A 21,387-nucleotide genomic window follows, 5' to 3' on the forward strand; every position below is an offset into this window, starting at 1 on the left:
GGCGAGAAGAAAAAAGAAGATGAGGAGCGATAAAGCGAGAGAGAGAGAACCAAAGGAGTATGGGCGGTGCGGATGGGTGGTTTATGTGGAACTGCCTCTGCCACCAACAGGGGTGTACGCATTGTGCGTATACTAGTGTACGGAGATGGGTTTGTGTGATGACTAACCTGAGAGAATACGAGGATTTTTGTAATAGCAAGGAACAAAGCGAGGACCCCCCCCCCAAAAAACAAAAAAAAACAAAGCGAGGATGCCGTTTATAACGCTTCTGACGTAGTGAGGGGGTGTATAGGAGGTATATAAGCACACTTCTCACTTCTAATGTGAAATGCATATTTCCTCGGTTTTTATGCGCGTTTCTTTTTATCCTCGCTTTGCGGTGTGTATCAGTTTATGTAAATCTCGCTTTGTATGTGGGACCGGGTATGGGTGTGTTAATGTAGGAGGTGGGCGGAATGGGTGTGTCTGTGGGCATAGTATGGGAGTAGTTGTGTATTAGGGTAGTTAGGTGGTTTAACCCTAATATGTGGGGGGGGCCTCTGGTTATTAGGGTGGGAGTATGTGTAGGCATTGTGGTAGGGGGTATGTAGGGATTTGTGGATGCTTTAGTAGATGATTAGTGGATTCTCTCTTTGTGGCTCCGGACAGTTCCGCCGGTCGAGTTTTGATTTCGTCCCTTACCTACAAATTCAGAATAAAACAAACCTGTCTTTAAAAAAAATCATAATTATACCTAAATAGATTAAAAAGTGACCTACCATAATCTGGGTAAAATTGTTCACAAATCTTAATACAATCCTACCCAACAATATCACAGTTTAATAGTTCATTCAATGTGTCTTGGCATAAGTTGGCACAGAGCAAACAAAAATGGGGGAATACAATGCCATCAGATTTTGTTCCCACTTGCCACAGCGACAATGACTAGCCTTGATTGTGTCCATTTGTTTGCAATACGCGTACGTCATGCCGCTCTGCGCAGTCAACGGTAAGCGACACGATAGTATGAAACCAGCATTAGTTAAATTGGACCAACTCGGCAGTTAAGTAAAACTGGCATAGTGTTTGAACCTCAGCTGGGAAAGAAACCAAGTTAACACGGAAAAACAGTGGCATGATCGACTGTTAAACCAAGTTAAGTTGTTCTGTTAGCCAACACAGATTGTATCAAAATGATTGGTACCCATCAATTGTAATTGGATACTCTTTAAATGTCCAGAATGTATAGTTTATGACTTGTTATACAATTAATCTACATAATATTTGGATCTCATGTTGAATTTTGATGTGTTAATCTTAAATGTGTTTATTCTAGCATCCGAGGTGTCCGAAATGTTGGAAAAATATATATAAGCTATGTTTTCACCCGAAAGGGTACAAGTTTGAGGCATTTTGTTTTTATTTGCTCCGACGATTTGAACTTTTGAGGTCATTTACCTTGCTTATCAGTCGTTTGGAAAATGAACTTCGACGTATATGGTGCAAAGATCTTGCGTACATTTTAAATTTATTAATTTTCATGTTTCTTTGGTCAATTCCAAGTCACTTCATTGTGACTGGTTTATAATTAAGGTAAGGCTTGGTGTCACTATTGCAACCTCTCAATTCATTATAAGACACTTGTAACGTAAGTTATAAAATGGCGAAGCTGTAAAAATAATATGATGCAAATCGTCCGTTTGTGCAGCATTACTTCGCAACTTACTACCCATTCCAGAAAAATACAACAATATTTTCTGGGATTCAAAAATATGATCAAGTTTTGCCAAATGAAACATAGCGCAAATATCATTCATTTAGTACTAACTAGAGATGAATGTAAAGGGTTCACTATCTTAATGATTTATTTATCATGTTTAGAAAAGAGCTAAAAACATGCATTATCGGCATGTTTGCTGACAATCGAGTCACAAAAATCAAAGACATGGTACAAGTCTAAGCATTCAAAATATTAAGTATATGCCCGAGTATATCCCGAAATTTTGCTATAATTTTCACTTTCATTAAATGATTAAAGAATGATACAAGTATTTTCCGCAAAGCATGAATTGAAATTAGACTAGTCTTTAGACTTGATTGTCTCAGCATAATAAAAAACGCCCTAAAAACGCAGGTTTTGGGCCATTTTCTCCCAAAAATTGACCAAGTATTAAAAAGGAACTTTCATTGCCAGAACTAACTAACGGATAAGGGTTTAGCTATGTTTCATTTGACAAAAGAGGATAATATTTTTTAATCCAAGAAAAAAAAAGAAAGAAAAAAAAATTGTGGTGTAATTTTTGGAATAGGGAGTTGAACATACAACCCTATTCAGTTTTTACTTTACTTGACCCACATAGTCTTCTACAACCTCTGAAACATAGTCTACAGCTGCAGTATAAGATAATCATAAATGTAACGAAAGCTAATAGCAAGACTGCGATGACGTCTAGTAGTAAGTACTGGAATATGTTCAAATCTAAAGCAGCAGATCGTAGATGTTTGGCGCCACCGTGACGTATAACATATTCTATCCAATCAGCGGCTATTTCTACTGGTGTGCGGGGTGAGTCTCGGAAAATGGCGGATATACGAGTGGCGTTGTTCTTGAAACTGAAAAGAAGAGAAAAAAGCAGCGGGAAGTGTTATTTTTACCTTATCATGTAAGATAATTTAGAGGGCACGGTGGCACAGTGGTTAATAATCATAATCTGAGAGCTTGCTTGACGTGCGTGGGTTCGAGTCCCCGTCCCGCCGTGTTGCGCCCTTGGGCAAGGCGCTTTGTCACGCTTGCCTCACCCCACCCAGGTGCAATGGGAAGCTGTTAGGGGTAGTCACAGTCGTTGTACTGATGAACCCTGCGCCATTTGGAGGCAGCAAACGTGGTTCCGACATATTCTAATAACGGCGGAATAAATGTAAAGCGCTTTGAGGCTGTTTACGGCATAAAGCGCTATATAAATATCTACATTTAATTACATGCCAAATTGCTGTGCTTATTAATACAATTACCAAATAGAATTATCATAACAGATAACTTTGTGTTTGAAGTGTGATTACCAATGACTTGAACCAGAACAGCGCTTCATTTGCCATAAACTGTGTTTATATCGCATCGCGAACTTCAAAAAATCAAAATGATTTGATAGGGACATTCTTCGTATTCAGAATGGAATTCGACATGTCTGATGTGCTCTCATGTCCAACAAACAATACTGTCCAAACGTTCATACACTATGCTTTTCATAACATGCTTTTAAGGCATTAAAATGTCTTAATTATTTGCGCTCTTGCAACATTAGTATAATCTTATATACCTTGGGTCGCTAATGACTGTACGTATAGCTTGAGCCAACTCGTCACTGGTCAATGTAGTGATGTCCACTTTCACCGCCATACCACGTGACACCAATCTTTGTGCATTGTCGTATTGGTCACCAAACAACGGCACAGCTACCATAGGTACTCCGTGATATACAGCTTCCCATACACCATTCATACCGCAGTGATATACAAAGGCTTTGATCTGAGGATGACCTGTGAACAGAGACGAGGGGCAATATGGTGTTAGTCATGTATATAATCGCTTGGTTTTATGTCTCCAGTGAGAACACAATTTTATCTTAGGTGTACTATCGTATTATGTAAACCACCCTATGTGACTGACTCCCATTTGATGTCAAGAGTCTTATGACAAAATCATTGCGATCATTAAAGGTCCGTAACCCGATCGACAGCATCATCCCCGATTTTTTTTTCATTGTTGATGAGGTTTTGGTATCACATAATAGATACTATTTTACTCATTACTATCCTGAAATTTGACGCTCCAAGTCGATGTATTTCCGGAGAAATCATGAAATACATCGGTTTTTACAGGCTACCAGTTTGTAAATAATTAAAATTACTTCGGATTTCTGGGCAGGGAATTAATTGCGAATCATCAGTCTCCTCAACAGCTACTTTGGTTTCGCGTCATAAACATTCTGCGAAAAAAGCGAACCACTCTAACTGCTGAGGAGACAGTGTGTCGTATTTAGTTATAAGAATTCCACGATGGACGTAGTGTGCTAAATAGCTCAATCGGTTAGCGCATTGTCCGTTACCCGAGAGGTACCCGGTTCAAAATCCGGTATCGGAAGGGTTTTTTCCTCTCCATTTTTAACCCAAACTTTTTTATATTCATTTGAAATGTACATATTGCAAGATATATTTTGTTTCCTTTTTTTCTGAAACGGTACGAAAAAATCCCCAAATATTTTCCGTTCAATACGGGTCGGGCATTGTACAGCATGTCAGCATTCGTCATACGAACGGGAATTGTTGTTGATTGCCTGCCCAGAATGCAATTCACGTATACCAAGGTATTGGATTGCAAATTTGGCTATTTATTCACATTTACGCTGAAAATGCTCTCGTTTTTCACAAAGCAGCATAAAGGGGCGATATTTGATATTATTATGTAATTTTAAAGACAATCCATATCCAAAACCAATAGAGTTACCCCCCTTTAAAAATGAAAATCATTCTGTGGCATTCTGTCAACATATTTGCTTGGCTTGTTGATCTTATTCGGCTCTTGGGCTTTAATACCTAGCAAATCATTCTGTGGTATCCAGTCTACAACCTTGACATTAGGAGTCAAAGTGGCCGATGGTTTGCCGTTCAACTTCCAGATAACCTTTTGAGGTAACTGAGCGAAAGCTCCAGCAAAGAGACTTGCCACATCTTCATCGATACCAGTTGCATAAGAGCCCATTGAAAACAACACTACGCCATCTTCATCAGCACTCTCAAGAAACTCAATCCATTCCTGTTTGGTTAAAGATAAGAACAATGTGTCAATGAGGATGATTAGTGATATCAAGAAGCACATGTACATTGTACAAGAAGCTAACTGTAATCAAAGAATGCGTCTGACGTCATGTATCAATTAAACTCGGGCACGGTTTGTTTACGAGTGTCGTGATGAACTGAACGCGGCGGTAAAACGGCGTGCCCTATGGTTAACTTTGCACCTTCAAGAAGGCTAACCATCTCAAAAGTTAGGTCTTAATATTAAATGGAAAACTTTCTTTCTTGAAGGCACCATGTCAACAGTGCCTCGAAGGTAGCTTTTTGCCTTGTAAAAGTACCGTAATTTTTCGCCATTTTATGCGATTTCTTTTCTCCTATCGGCACTAGATTAATCAACCTTCCTTTTACGCGCTACTGGGGTCGTGGAGAGTTTGATTGACAGTTATGTCAAACGTCGTCAGAAATAAAGGAATCAGGAATTATAATCAATCAATCAATCAATCAATCAATTAATCAAATAATAAAATAATCGATCAATCAAAACATCAATTATTCAGGTGCTAAGATAATTAGTGAAATTTGAAAAGCACTAGTATGAGTACTCCCTCCTGATTGGTTACAAGAAGACTATTAGGACTTATTGAGCCAATCGGCAGCATGATAAGATTATACCGCATAATTAACCAATACAGAAACGGTATAGGAAACACAGTATTAAGGGGTTAAAAAGTGCTTACAGCTAAAAGAGGTTTCTTTTGTTTGGTGGTCAGCCCTCCAACTGGAATCGCATTGGGCAACAATGGCCTGGCAAAATCCAACGCAAAATCAGTATTGATTAAAAACAATTCAGCATCCTCATAATAAGGACTTGTCTCTGTGATACCAAAGTCTCTTCTTGTTTCATACTTGGGTTTATTAACCAGTGTTGACGCCACTAAGATGATAAAGGATGTCGCCACATTTTTCAGACGCTCAGAAATTGTCATTTTATGATCTAAAACAGACGTCATTTCCGTCATGTAAGAAGGATTAAATGGAATACGTTTAATTATCAAGTCTGTGGACGGAATTGTCAGAATAGCGGACACTGATACAAATTTCACGCCATATTTGAGATGCAAATATTGCACAAGAAAACATTCTTGATTATTATCCACCACGGATAGATCAAAATTCTGCAACTTTGACATCAATTCTTCATCGCCTAAAATCCTATCGCATTCCTTTATATGTTTCTGAAACCAATCCGTTGACGACGCCTCAATAATCCATTCGTTGAAACGTCCTTTTATCCCTGCATTAGTCATGCCTTCATGAATTTCGATTCTCTCGATATAGGTCAGACTAGTTTGATGGAAGAGAAACTGGATCTTCTCTCCATCGGGATCTGCGGATTTTACCATTTCATCTTGGAAGATATCGCCAACCAACATGGTGACATTGTGTCCGCGTGCAACTAATTCCTTGGCAATGTTATACATTACTTTGAAGTGACTTCCGTGGCCGTCTAATGGAAAGATAAGTATGTTACTAGCACAAGTCATTGAGGCTACTACCCACAGGCACGTAAGACAAAGAATAGTTTGGTAAGCCGTCATCATGACTCGGTATTACTCAATATACTTCGTTGAACTTCTTGAAATACAAGTGCCATCTTCTACTAGTCTTATAGTTCCAAAGGTTGGCACTCGTATTTCATACTCTGTTTAATCAGAAATTTACTACATTAAAGCTGTGCGTACTGGCTATAGTCTTTAAAATAAGAAGTCCAAGTTTTGAGATATTTTCTCAAAATGTCAAGAGCTATCTCAAGAACCACTGAACCAATACAAGGCTTGATTGTACTTATTTGAATTCATTTGTCATGCTGATTCTAAATATGATCATAAAAATGTACAATTCTGAAATTTTTGAATTTTTAAAGAAAATTTAAAATTGTCGTCTGCAGTCCATACCCGCGAAGAGATGGTTAACTACGTGCCAATATATTGTTTGCTGATAACATGATATAAGGTTGCATAATTAATCTGAACATCAGTAATGTTTTTTCTTTTCCAAGAACAGGCATGTGCGTGTGTTCCGACAAATTTCGGTAACTGCGGATTATTCGTACAACATCAATAACTCGGAATAACTCCATATAAATATTGGAATTCCAATATCGGAATATATATACTCAACAAACCGAAGACATGTGACATCGAATAAAAAGTATTCAGCAGGCATTCACACTCTAATGCATGAGCATGAAGTAAGAAGAAATACATAGGTGATGCGATGACGCAATCACCTATCATGTATATATACGCACGGTTTTGTTAGCCGGGCCAGCGAAACACACATGGCTACCGGTTGCCGGTCGAGTGCTTGACACGCGAGGGTCTGGGATTGGAATCCAGAAAGAAACAAACAACTTCTTTGTTCATCTTCTCTTTTCTTATTTATTCCTTCTTCCCCTTCCCTTCGCCAAAAATGACGGGGAGAGAGAGGTTGGTATGCTACTTGACTCTTATATAATTTAGTTGAATGTAAACACACATCTTTGCATACATCATGTACATGTTGACCCTACTGTGGCAATATTTACACAGTTGATAACCAATATTGGCAAACAAAACTTCTCAGCCTTCATGGACGCACACTCCACACGTTTATGTGCATGTTTATAATGTTGTCTTTCTTGTCTTCCTGAACCAACAAAAACCATCCGTTGCATCTGTGCATACAAACCAGGTGACCGAATTCAGAAATCATGCTTGACATTTTATATTTAAGGTACTAACAATTGGCCAATAAATTTACTAATCAATCATTTCTTAAAGTAGAAAGACAAAATAATTTTGTGTAAAAAATCTCTTTATGTCCCATTAAAATTAAATCAAACCCCGGATATATATGCAGGGCCCCATGTTAGACCAGCTATTTCGCTGCATTGGTCTACCCTGGATAAATATGATTAAAATCAATTAATCAATCAACTCCTCCTTGCTTGCATGTCTCTGGGCAGCTTTCAAGAACCACGAATTATACCATCAGCGGTATCGATAAATTTGAAAATGAAGGGATTACAAATATTTGTATCGCCTATCAAATAATTATCCAGGCCCATAGCCAGGATTTTTATTTCGATTGATTTGATTTTTTGCGGGGGTGCGGAATTTGTACTTTGTTGCTCACGTGAGAAAAAGTGGACTTACCCCGCTATAATAATGGATTATTTTTCGAGGTAGGGCCTATCAGTATTTATGGTGTGAGGGGTGAAAAAGTACTTACTGCCGAGAGAGGTCTTGCTTGCTTTTTTCGTGGTCAGCCCTCCAATTGGAATCGCATTGGGTATCAATAGAAATTGGTGTTTAGCCAATAAGGTGGAGCGCTTTTTGTTTCCATGGTTACGATGGTAAAAGTGCGCTACATCATTGGTAAAACATCAATCGCTCGTCGCTCAGCGATGGAGTATAAATTCATCTTAAGAAAGGCAGTATTTCACTAGGATCCACAACATGCTCATATATCATGGCAGTTTTTAACCCCAATACATTTGTACATTCATTGGATGACTGAAAATTTGGGTACAAATACTCATACATTGCAACCTGAAGTCAAATTTTGCACTATGATTGTATAATTGAGGTTATTGAACTATGACATTGGGATGAGGCCTTTGTGGTCCATTTCATAGTGCATACGTGTTATAAAGTACATTACTTACAGCTGAAAGAGGTCTCTTTGGTTTGGTGGTCAATCCACCTACTGGAATCGCATTGGGCAACAATGGCCTGGCAAAATCTAACGCAAAATCAGTATTGATTAAGAAAAGCTCCGCATCCTCATAATATGGACTTGTTTCCGTAATACCAAATTCTTTTCTTGTTTCATACTTGGGGATGTTAAGCAGTGTAAACACAACCAAAATTGTAAAAGATGTTGCTACATTCTTCAGACGATCCGAAAATGTCATCACGTGATCTAAAGTAGACGACGTTTCAGGCATGTAAGAAGGATTAAATGGTATACGTTTTGTTATCGAGTCTATGGACGGAACTCCGAGAATAGCGGACACTGATACAAACTTAATGCCATATTTGAGACGTAAATATTGCACAACAGAACAGTCGTGATTATTATCCCCAACGGAGAGGTCAAAATTCTGCAACTTTGACATAAATTCTTCATCACCTAATACTGTGACGCATTCCTTTTCATATTTCTTAAAGAAATCCGTTGAGGAGACTTCCATCATCCATTCCCTGTATCGTCCTTCTAACATCGCGTTGGTCATATTACCAATCGCGCCAATTCGCTCAGCATAGGTCAGACATGTTTTATGGAAAATAAACTCGATCCTCTCATCATCAACACCTGTGGACTTTAGAACTTTATCTTCGAAGATATCGCCAACCAACATGGTGACCGTGTGTCCGCGTACAGTCAATTCCGTGGCAATGTTGTACATTACACTGTAGTGACTACCTTCCCCTGTAAATGGGTAGATTAGTATGTTACTAGCACAAACCAAGGGGACTAAAATCCAGTATAGAAGACAAAGCAACATAGGTTGGGAAGCCATAATCATGACCGGTGGTATTGATATAGTTGAATAGTATAACGGTTTGTTTGGCTTTTTGATAACTCCATCCAGCGAATACGTGGTTTATCTTCTACATGCCCCGAGCTACACTGCCGTTCCACACTGCCGTTCTAGTATATTAATATTGGTGGGCGCACACCACTAAATAAAGTCCCATTGAAATACACGTAAATATGCATGAAAGTACGTTTGTTTTCCTACCACATGTTATGTAATTTTATTTTGGTGCGACCAATGTATTAAATAAAGATTAAAATTTAATTTTTGAAACATTTTAAGGGTAGACGAGGTATTGTTGGTCGAAGCAACCTAAAAATCGATTTTCATTATCTATATCAATATATTATTGAAAATTAACGCCTTGATGTTTTGCAAAAGTTAATTCTACAAATCATATACTTTGAAAACTTGCTTAATTTATTGTTGTTAATGAGTTATGTACGTTTTACAAAAGTGTTGTTGTTTCAGCCCTCTTTACAACGTAACTCAAGAACCGCAGCACCTATAAAAGTGTATCTGTGATATTTTAATTCTTCTACATGCTCGCTATGAATTGAGCAATGCAGTTTTTTTCATAGCTCACTACCATTCGTAAGATGCTGTTAACTACCAAATCACAACAGTTTAAAATAATTAATAACCTTAAGACTAACTTTTGAGCTACGGGGACCTGAACAGCGCCACCCTTATTTTCAGCTTGCACGAAACTTCCATGTCCGCACGCGCGGATTAGTTTTGGGAGCCAAACTTTTTGACCAGATCGAGATGCACCATTTTATGATATTCTGACATTGACAAATTGCATATCTTTTAATTTAATTATAACGATATATCGGATTTCTAATCATCTTGCTCCCAGGGGACACCCACTTGTCTGCACTACCGCGGCACACCGACATCGCCCGGTTAATAATTACATGATACAGCCCCGGGGATACAGCTGAGACACTGAAATGAATACCCGGGATCGATACACGTGAATGTGCAATGCACGATTTGATATTCAGACGATAAATCTTTGGATACCGGGGTAGAAAATGATGAATATCTCCCGTAATTTATTTAGTCTAAAGAAACCAGATTTTGTTCCTTGCACTTGAATATATGTGTTCAACGGATATGATAGTCGTTAGCTTGCGTCTTGAGAAAACCTCCGCGTCTTGAACTCAAAAACTGACAAAAATATTCTGATTTTATATGTGTCGAACTATAGCGCACCGTAGGCTAGCTGCACTCACTCGTGCAAGCAGTCTAAAAGCATATGACCATTGACCTCATCAATGGCGTATAGGCCTACATGCTCACTCACACACAGAGAGGTCAATTACCAGGCTATTGTCAGTAGCCTTAGTCGGATGTCCCTCGGCTCATTATGCGTCTCAAAGGTCGGAACAAAATGGACATGCGTGGCTGTGGATTCAACCTACCATGGCGATTTCTGCCGCCATGAAGATATCGGGGTGATGACACTGTGCGCGGGCGACCTATCATGTTTACCGGAACTATCAAGGGTTACACCAGCGGGCTGCAACGTTCATTGTTCTATTGTGTCTTATTAGAGCGCTGACATATGGGAAAATGTGTGACTTGTGCTTGGCAGGTGCGAAATACCAGCTATGGCATGATTTAGGGTGTAATTTCTGTGTGAGGATTTTGTGCCGCACTCACATTACCGCCTTCTACAGTCTCTCCACATTTTTATGTATTATATTATTTTGTGATTGGATTTCTTTTGTTTTATATTGTTTTGTGAGGCGATCATTTGCAGGAAAGATAAAAAAACACTATTTTAAGTTTTGTATTATTTTGTGATTGGATTTCTTTTGTTTTTTATTGTTTTGTGTGGCGATCATTTGCAGGAGAGATACAAAAAACCACTATGTTATGCTTTCTATTATTTTGTGATTGGATTTCTTTTCTTTTATATATATTGTTTTGTGAGGCGATCATTTGCAGGAGAGGTAAAAAACCACTATGTTATGTTTTGTATTATTTTGTGATTACAAAATAAAACAAAATATAACATAGTGGGTTTTTTATCCTCCTGCAAATGTTCATTAAATAAATATAAAACAAAAGAAATCCGATCATTTGCAGGAGAGATAAAAAACACTATGTTATGTTTCTATTATTTTGTGATTGGATTTCTTTTGTTTTATATTGTTTTGTGAGGCGATCATTTGCAGGAGAGATAAAAAACCACTATGTTATGTTTGTATTATTTTGTTATTGGATTTCTTTTCTTTTATATTGTTTTGTGAGGCGATCATTTGCAGAAGAGGTAAAAAAACCGCTATGCTATGTTTTGTAATATTTTGTGATTGGATTTCTTTTGTTTTATATTGTTTTGTGATGCGATCATTTGCAGGAGGGATAAAAAACCGCTATGCTATGTATTGTATTATTTTGTGATTGGATTTCTTTTGTTTTATATTGTTTTGTGATGCGATCATTTGCAGGAGAGATAAAAAACCACTATGTTATGTTTTGTATTATTTTGTGATTACAAAATAATACAAAACATAACATAGTGGTTTTTATCTCTGCAAATGATGCCTCACAAAACAATATAAAACAAAAGAAATCCAATCACAAAATAATAAAAACACTATGTTATGTTTTGTATTATTTTGTGATTGGATTTCTTTTGTTTTATATTGTTTTGTGATGCGATCATTTGCAGGAGAGATAAAAACCGCTATGCTATGTTTTGTATTATTTTGTGATTGGGTTTCTTTTGTTTTATATTGTTTTGTGAGGCGATCGTTTGCAGGAGAGATACAAAAACACGATGTTATGTTTTGTATTATTTTGTGATTACAAAATAAAACAAAACATAACATAGTGGGTTTTTTTTTATCTCTGCTGCAAATGATCGCCTCATAAACAATATAAAAGAAAAGAATTCCGATCATTTGCAGGAGAGATAAAACACACTATGTTATGTTTTTTATTACTTTGTGATTGGATTTCTTTTGTTTTATATTGTTTTGTGATGCGATCATTTGCAGGAGAGATTAAAAAAACCCACTATGTTATGTTTTGTATTATTTTGTGATTGGATTTCTTTTGTTTTATATTGTTTTGTGAGGCGGTCATTTGCAGGAGAGATAAAAAAAACACTGTTATGTTTTGTATTATTTTGTGATTTGATTTCATTTGTTTTATATTGATTTGAGAGGCGATCATTTGCAGGAGAGATAAAAAAACACTATTTTATGTTTTCTATTATTTTGTGATTGGATTTCTTTTCTTTTATATTGTTTTGTGAGGCGATCATTTGCAGGAGAGGTAAAAATCCACTATGTTATGTTTTGTATTATTTTGTATTATTTTGTGATTACAAAGTTGAAATCACGTTTTTGACCCCTGTGACCCCTGCGTGACCTTTGACCCCGCGAGTTTCATGTGACATGTAGGGCGTGACTAACGTCACGGCTGTGTAACTGTGTTATGTTTTGTATTATTTTGTGATTGGATTTCTTTTCATTTATATTGTTTTGTGAGGCGATCATTTGCAGGAGAGGTAAAAATCCACTATGTTATGTTTTGTATTATTTTGTGATTACAAAATAAAACAAAACATAACATAATGGGTCTTTTTATCTCTCCTGCATATGATCGCCTCACAAAACGATATAAAAGAAAAGAAATCTGATCATTTGCAGGAGAGATAAAAAACACTATGTTATGTTTTTTTATTATTTTGTAATTGGATTTCTTTTGTTTTATATTGTTTTTTGATGCGATAATTTGCAAGAGAGATAAAAAAAAACCCACTATGTTATGTTTTGTATTATTTTGTGATTGGATTTCTTTTGTTTTATATTGTTTTGTGAGGCGATCACTTGCAGGAGAGATAAAAATAACAATATGTTATGTTTTGTATTATTTTGTGATTTGTTTTCTTTTGTTTTATATTGTTTTGTGAGGCGATCATTTGTAGGAGAGATAAAAAAACCCACTATTTTATGTTTTCTATTATTTTGTGATTGGATTTCTTTTGTTTCATATTGTTTTGTGATGCGATCATTTGCAGGAGAGATACAAAAACCCACTATGTTATGTTTTCTATTATTTTGTGATTGGATTTCTTTTGTTTTATATCGTCTTGTGAGGCGATCATTTGCAAGAGAGATAAAAAACCCACTATGTTATGTTGTGTATTATTTGTGATTGGATTTCTTTTGTTTTATATTGTTTTGTGAGGCGATCACTAATTTTTAGGAAAGAGTAAAAAACCACTGTTTGTTATGTTTTCTATTATTTTTTTGTGAGTGGCTATCTTTTGTTTTATATTGTTTTGTGAGGCAATCGTTTTTTAGGAAAGAGAAAAAAAATCTTAATGTTATGTATTTAGGTTGGGCATTAAAACCTTTTTGCTTATCGAAACTGGACTATATTTCCCTTTGGAGTCTTTGTTATGATTTATAATACTGGTTACAATGTCGCAACCATTTCCAATGCTGCATAATAACATTGATGTATTTAATATATTTTCTGCTTTTTTATTGATTGTTTTGTGAGGCAACAGTCTTTTAGTTATATAGAAATGTGAGGCTGTAAAAAAAAAAGATCCGATTTTTTACACCCTAAATCGTGCCGTATCTACGAAATACATCTGACTGGGCTCTTTAATTACGTAACGCACATGCGCACAACGGCATTGATGTCATCGAATGGCTGCTTAGTGCTGTTATGTTTCATAATCATTTATATTACATTTATTTTCCTTTCTTTTCTTTCTCTGTACTTATTCTTTCCTAGGCCTACACAAACTTTATCACTCCCTCGCTATCCTTCTCTCTCTTGCCTTCTTGCCTCTCTTCCTTTTCTTTTTGTCCTCTCTCACTCTCCCTGTCATTCCAATATAAATAATGTCCTTATCTTTCTATTATTTTATTTACTTCTCATTATTTCTATGTATTAGGAATACACCCAAATGTATTAAAAATACACTCAAATTGATTAGGAATACACCCAAATGTATTAGTAATACACCCAAATGTATTAGTAATACACCCAAATGTATTAGAAATACCCACAAATATTTAAGGAATACACACAAATGTATTAGGAATACACCAAAATGTATTAAAAAATACACTCAAATTGATTAGGATTACATCCAAATCTATTAGTAATACATCCAAATGCACATGGTATTAGGGTTGAAAGAGTACTTACTGCTGAAAGAGGTCTTGCTTTTTTCGTAGTCAGTCCTCCAACTGGAAGCGCATTGGGCAACAACGGCCTGGCAAAATCCAACGCAAAATCAGTATTGATTAAGAATAGCTCCGCATCCTCGTAATAAGGACTTGTTTCCGTGATACCAAATTCTCTTCTTGTTTCATACTTGGGGGTGTTAAGCAGTGTAAACAAAACCAAAATTGTAAAAGATGTTGCTACATTCTTCAGGCGATCTGAAAATGTCATCACGTGATCTACAGCTGACGTCATTTCCGGCATGTAAGAAGGATTAAAAGGTACACGTTTCGATATTAAGTCTATGGATGGAACTGTGAGAATAGCGGACACTGATACAAACTTAACGTCATATTTGAGACGTAAATATTGCACGACAGAACAATCTTGATTATTATCCACCACGGAGAGGTCAAAATTCTGCAACTTTGACATCAATTCTTCATCACCTAATATTGTACCGCATTCCTTGACATATTGCTTAAAGAAATCAGTTGCGGAGACCTCCAACATCCATTCCGTGTATCGCCCTTCTAATCCCGCGTTAGTCATGTTACCAATAAACTCAATTCGCTCGGCATAGGTCTGACAAGTTTTATGGAAAAGAAAGTCGATTCTCTCTTCGTCAGCACCTGTGGACTTCAGAACTTTATCTTCGAAGATATCGCCAACCAACAGGGTGACCGTGTGTCCGCGTGCAGTCATTTCCTTGGCAATGTTGTACATAACACTGTAATGACTACCTTCCCCGAATAATGGATAGATTAGTATGTTACTAGCACAAACCAAGGGGAGTACAATCCACGATATAAGGCAAAGCAATATTGGTTGGGAAGCCATATTTATCAAGAGCTGTTGTTGTCCAATATAACGGCCTTTTTGGCTTCTTTAAAACTCCAGCGAATACGCATCTATCAGGGCACAGTTCTTTACCCCTAATACATTTGTACATTCATTGCATGACCTTTGAAAATGTGGGTAAACAAAAACTCATACTGTGCAACTCGAAGTCACATTTTGCATCATGATTGTTTAATTGAGGTTATTGAAGTATGCCATTGGGATGAGGCTATTGTGGTCCATAGTGACATGTACTTGGTAGTCGTACTAGGCTATGTGGGTATACAAAAACTCATACTCTGCAACTTAAAGTCACATTTTGCATCATGATTGCTTAATTGAGGTTATTGAAGTATGCAATTGGGATGAGGCTATTGCGATCCATAGTGACATGTACTTGGTAATCGTACTGGGCTATTCCAGTTGAATTCCATACACCCCCATGGAAGACTTAATCTCCCACACAGGAGCTACAAGTGGGTGTAGATTTCAAATGAAGTCACTCATTGAGGTAACCGTAGAAAATATGTGTCATGTCTTTGATAGTGGGTGTATGGATTTCAACTGGAATAGCCCACTCACACAACAAGGTTGACAAAGTGCAAACATATGGATATTTACTTAATGATAACACGATTTAGTTTGATAACATATTTCAACTTTAAGTTTACATAATGCACAGTTTACACGGAGACTCTATTGCTGGAAATTTATTTCCAGCAAGGGAAAGTCCCCGTGTATATTGGTAATTTTGCCAGGCAATGCTCCTGGACCTCTGACCTTTCATAGTTTCCTCAAAATAGAACCGGGGCTATTTTTTCAAGACAGTACTACACTCTCCAGAGAGTTTCTCTGGAATGTTGATGGCTTTTGCACACTTTTGTTTTGTATTTACCTGGTTATGGTTTTATAGGTCACATAGGGGGGCCCAGATATAGTTGATTCAGATCATATTGCTGGAAACAAATGTCCCCATGTAAATTGCATGGCCAGTGCAAGTCATCCATCAAAATAAAATTTATGGTTATTATGTAGGCAAGGGTAAAGTCCCCATGTAAGTAGCGCTTTAGTATGGTTCCTTAACACGATAATATGTCGATGCGAACAGAGGTTTGTACCCCAGTCCCCGGGGGGGGGGGGCAGCAAACACAAAACGTTTTCGACATCATTCGCAAAAGGTTATAAAAGGTTGTCAGAACACGTTTAAATGTCGGGTTATATAAAGGGTACATTAATGGTATAAAACGTTTTCATAAAATTAAATAACATTTGTTGCTATTTATATAATTACTGCACAGCAAACACAAATGTTTTACAGAAAACATTTAAATGTTGGGTTATATAAAGGGTATAAAAACGTTTTAATAACATTCCAAAAACATTTTTGAAAACTTGGTACAAATCATTCTAAACAGAATGTTATTTTGGGGTTGAAAAAATATTTTTGCAAAAAATGTTTGACCAAAATATTTACAATAACGTTTTTAAAATGTTCTCACGACCTTTATATAACCCGACATTTAAATGTTATTAACACGTTTTGTAAAAAAACATTTTAAGAACATTTCTGTGTTTGCTGGGTGCATATATTTTAACATAATGTTATTTAAGTGTTGACAAAATATTTGGCCAAAAATGTTTGCAAAAATAGTTTACAATGACATTTCGAAAACATTTTTAAAATATTGTTGTAGTGTGTTTTCATACAAAACGTTTTAAAACGATTTCGTGACCTTTATATAACCCGACATTTTAATGTTATTAAAACGTTTTTACCTAAACCAAAACCCAAAATATAACTTATTTAAAACGTTTTTTATGTTTGCTGCGGCACTACAGTGTCAAGAGGGGGTATCCGGCGCATGGGGCATTCGGGGGATTCGGGGGAAAAACGTCTCCACCGAAAACCCACCCATTGATATACCAAAATTGCTGAAAAGGTACCCCAAAACCGTGGCACATCCCCGTATACCTTCAACCAGGGAGAACCCCCTCCGGGGGTACAAAAAACATGTTCAAGCTTGCCTCAAAGTTCATGCAGTATGTCCAATATTTTCAAGATTTTTGGGCCAAAAATTTTCCCTTTTTTGATCACAGGTCCAACCCTTTTCATTGAAATATAGAATGTATTCTTTGGGATCGGGATGTACCCATTTCTCTATATTTCCAAGAGAATTTTGAACTGCAAGTCAAACGCAAATTACGACCATGGGGATTGCAAACCACACATTATGAGCTATTGAAGTTGGAAGACGGCAAACACGGCCAGTGAGTCTAGCTTGGTCTTTTTCCTAATTTCGTCTCGATTAAAACATCCTAGAGCACTATCATGCTGGATTTATTGGTAAATCCAACTAAAATCCTGAAACTCATTAATTTATATTAAAGGAAAGCCAGCAAATAGTTCCAAATTATTCAATCGTTGTGTTTGTAAATACCTCGCTAAAATTTCACACATGTCAAAAGTTCATTCCTCAAATCCTCTTATTTCCTATATTGACTCCACAGTTAAGAAAAAGATTGCTGATTTGGTTGTATGTTACGGGGGTATGTTATGACCAGGTTGTGACCTCGTCCTGGGACCTATGTTTAGTATGCTAACTGGGCCAGTAGCGATCTGTTATCTCTGACATATAATGACAGCTGAAAGAGGACTTTTAGTTGCTTTTGGGGTGTAGGGAGAAGCCGGGGGGAGAAGACAGACTTTTCTTTCACTCTTCATGAATGAAGGAGAAAGCACAAAATCCTAAACTTGGCAAGTACGTAAGAGCTCCAGGAACATTCCTTTTTACACTAATTTTACATAAATTTGATACCCTATTCACGTTACGCACGTAACGTGCCCTAGTCTGAAAAAATACGCTTTTTACGTGAATTTACGGACGCGCCTGTCAACCAAAGCTAATTAACCATGATTACTGACGATCCGGGGGTACTCATGTAATTTAATGGACATTAGTGGTAGCTAGTGGTGACATATTTATCAAGTTATTCGGCACAAAAGCATGAAAAGAGCAATTTTACTAACCAGATTTTTAAACATCGGAGTCGACTTCAACAGCGCCAATTTTAAGCTTACTGATATCAGCCGCTGTCACTGAATGACACTCTACCGACACACGCAATGTCTATCCTTGTTTAGGGGTAAATTTCAAACCAATTCCTCGCTTAGGGTGTTTTTATAGCTTTTTATCTGAGTAAAATCCTTGTTTAGGGTTAGTTTGACAAATTTTCGACATCCTAGCTTAGGGTCATTTTTGAAAGTAAATTCACGCGGATGCTTACAACTTTTATACATGGGTGGCCCCGGGAGAAAACGCAGATTTAGGGTGGTTTTGAAAAGCAAAGCGAGGATCGGCGCAGATCCGCGATTAAGGTATCAAAATTGAACACTCAATTCACCTTTTCGGTAAATCTCATAAGCCTTTGCGAGTACACCTGAGAACTCGTCATTTGACGTCACACCGATCTACGCCGATGCGTACATCGTTTATCGAACATCGTTACTGCGCATTGCAAGTCGGCGGGACGTAAAATGACGAGTTCTCAGGTGTACTCGCAAAGGCTTATGGGATTTACCGAAAAGGTGAATTTACGAGAAGAAGCGGTGTGTTTTGTGGACGATCCTCGCTTGAGTGGTTTCTGAGCGATTTTACAACTTACTGATATCACTGTCACTCCAGGCTGTCACTGAATGACACTCATACCTACACGGCGCAATGTCTTTCCTTGTTTAGGGGCAAATTTCAAACCAAATCCTCGTTTAGGGTGTTTTTTATATATCCTTGTTTAGGGGCGAATTTCAAACCAAATTCGTGTTTAGGGTTTTTTTTTTTTTGAGTAAAATCCTTGTTTAGGCGACGATAAAAGAAACCCTGTTCTATGGGCGGACGGACCTTTCCATTTGTTCCTGAAATTTCCGAAATTTGGGTCGGTCGGCCTTTTTTTCTTTTTCTTTTTCTTTTTTTTGGAAATGACCAAAAGTTTTTTGTAAATAACTTGAAATTTAAGAAAATACAAACAAAACAAAATTGTTCCTGAAATTTCCGAAATTTGGGTCGGCATTCATTTGTACAGGATTTTTCTTTTCCAGATTTGTTCAAAATCTGGGTCGGTCGGGTCCGTAGAACAGGATTTTCTTTTTTCGTCGCCTTAGGGTTAGTTTGACAAATTTTCGAGATCATATCTTAGGGCCATTTTAGAAAGTCAATTTTTTTCAATCAATCAATTTCAATCAATTTTATTTCATCCATTCATCCATTCAATTCACGCGGATGCTTAAAACTTTTATATATGAGTGGACTCCCGGGGCTGACGATATAATTATTTGGAATATATGTGACCGTACAGCACGAATGAGCCGTAAATTCCCTAAATTGTATTCTGAGTTACAGCGTAAAATGTGTACGAATGTCGTATTCAATGTCGTTGAAGGAGCAAAGTTTAACAAACTATAACCCCGCTTCTGGGTATCGTTTGAAGTCAAATGATATACCATTTTAAAGCTTATGATGTATATTTGTTAAACATGAAATAAAACAAAATTGACCGGGGAGGAATTTACGGCTCATTCGCCGTGGACGGTCACATATACTCGGTATATTGGCAAAATAAAACTCGAAATCTGTGTTACGACTGAGCTTAAAACAAAGCCATGATGATTGAATTACTTTAGGGCGGACTATTAAGGCGACTGATTCTTAAGGAAGTACTTTCCTCGAAGTTATCTGATGATGACCACAATTTCAATAAGAGTTTTGAATTGTACTCACCACTGCTAGAGGGCGTTCTGGTCCAGCTGTCAATCCCCCAACAGTTCTGGCACTAGGCAATAGTGGTTTAGGGAAATCCAGAGCAAAATTAGTATTTATAAAACTAAGTTCCGCGTCCTCACAATGTATAGAATTATCGGCAAGACCATATTGATTTCGTGTCTGCAGTAGCCTATCCTCTATTCCTTTATTGAATAGAATCAATAACATGACAGAAGTTGCAAAGTTTGTCAATCTTTCCGGAAATGACATCACGTGATTCAAACCGGAAGTAAATTCTGGTATATAGGCAGGATTAAATGGAGAACGATTTGCAAGAAGTATTGGTGATGGTATTGATAATACAGAAGACAGTGCGATATATGGTACACCCATAGTCTTTCGGAGATATTGAGATATAACACAGTTTCCATTCATATCAGCCAATGACAAATCGAAGTTGCTATGACGTAATGTGAATACAAGCTCCTGATTGGTTAACAAATTGTGCCATATACCATATTGCTTTACTAAGATGCTGTCCTCCTCCCTCATTTTTTCCATGAACCATTGCATGTATTTGCCTTGTAATCCTGCTGCAGTCATCTCTGACATAACCTCACGATATTCCGCCATTTTGATTTGAGCGGGAAAGAAGATGTAACTTATAGCCTGCTCCGTAGGGTCTTGAGACGAAGAAATATGGTGTTTCTGTAGATCTGAGACGAGCATTGTAATGTTATGACCACGATATAATAATTGCTTGGCAACAGTGAGCATTACGTGATAATGGCTGCCTTCCCATATGAGAGGGACGAGAAGGATATTACTACTGGATACAATGGTACAGACACTTGACGCCAGAATTACAACCAACGTTATCGACACCATTATGAAAGCAGGGTCTCAGTTTTAGGTTTAGATCCAAGAAACTTATAGTTCTGAATATCTATCTGTTTATTACAGGAAGACGCAGAAGACGGCGATTGACATAAAATGGTTATGCCAATAGCACTAGCAGATGAACTGGAGTCAAATTCAACAGTATTACGTACCATAGACGTATAAGTGGCCCGTCGGTATAAATACCCGAAGCTGGTGTCAAATATGAACAACGATAATGACAGAGGGATAAGTGACCTTTGACACTAAACATTGCAAAGGTATTATTAGTTGATAACTTCAAGGATTCCGACTGCGATTCTGATTGCAAATTGTACTTTCTGA

General features: G+C 37.1%; 1 protein-coding gene across 1 annotated transcript; it reads right to left on the bottom strand.

Annotated features, from left to right (window-relative positions):
* Positions 1–2,305: 2,305 nt before the first annotated feature.
* Positions 2,306–9,459, bottom strand: LOC140146337 (UDP-glucuronosyltransferase 2A1-like). Its single transcript, XM_072168147.1, has 4 exons — positions 8,486–9,459; positions 4,573–4,792; positions 3,297–3,516; positions 2,306–2,592 (listed from the first exon to the last, which is right to left on the bottom strand). Exons 1-4 carry the CDS (start codon positions 9,347–9,349, stop codon positions 2,307–2,309), a joined length of 1,590 nt encoding a protein of 529 aa, XP_072024248.1. The 5' UTR covers positions 9,350–9,459; the 3' UTR covers position 2,306.
* Between the last annotated feature and the right edge of the window lie 11,928 nt (positions 9,460–21,387).

Source organism: Amphiura filiformis, chromosome 2, assembly GCF_039555335.1.
Source record: "Amphiura filiformis chromosome 2, Afil_fr2py, whole genome shotgun sequence".
Classification (NCBI taxonomy): Eukaryota; Metazoa; Echinodermata; class Ophiuroidea; order Amphilepidida; family Amphiuridae; genus Amphiura; species Amphiura filiformis.

Coding starts and splice junctions, on each gene's coding strand:
- LOC140146337 (XM_072168147.1), bottom strand. CDS start 9,349: ATGATTATGGCTTCCCAACCTATGTTGCTTTGTCTTCTATACTGGATT. Junction 4,793..8,485: donor CAAAGAGACCTCTTTCAGCT/GTAAGTAATGTA, acceptor TTAACCAAACAG/GAATGGATTGAGTTTCTTGA. Junction 3,517..4,572: donor ACCACAGAATGATTTGCTAG/GTATTAAAGCCC, acceptor CTCTGTTCACAG/GTCATCCTCAGATCAAAGCC.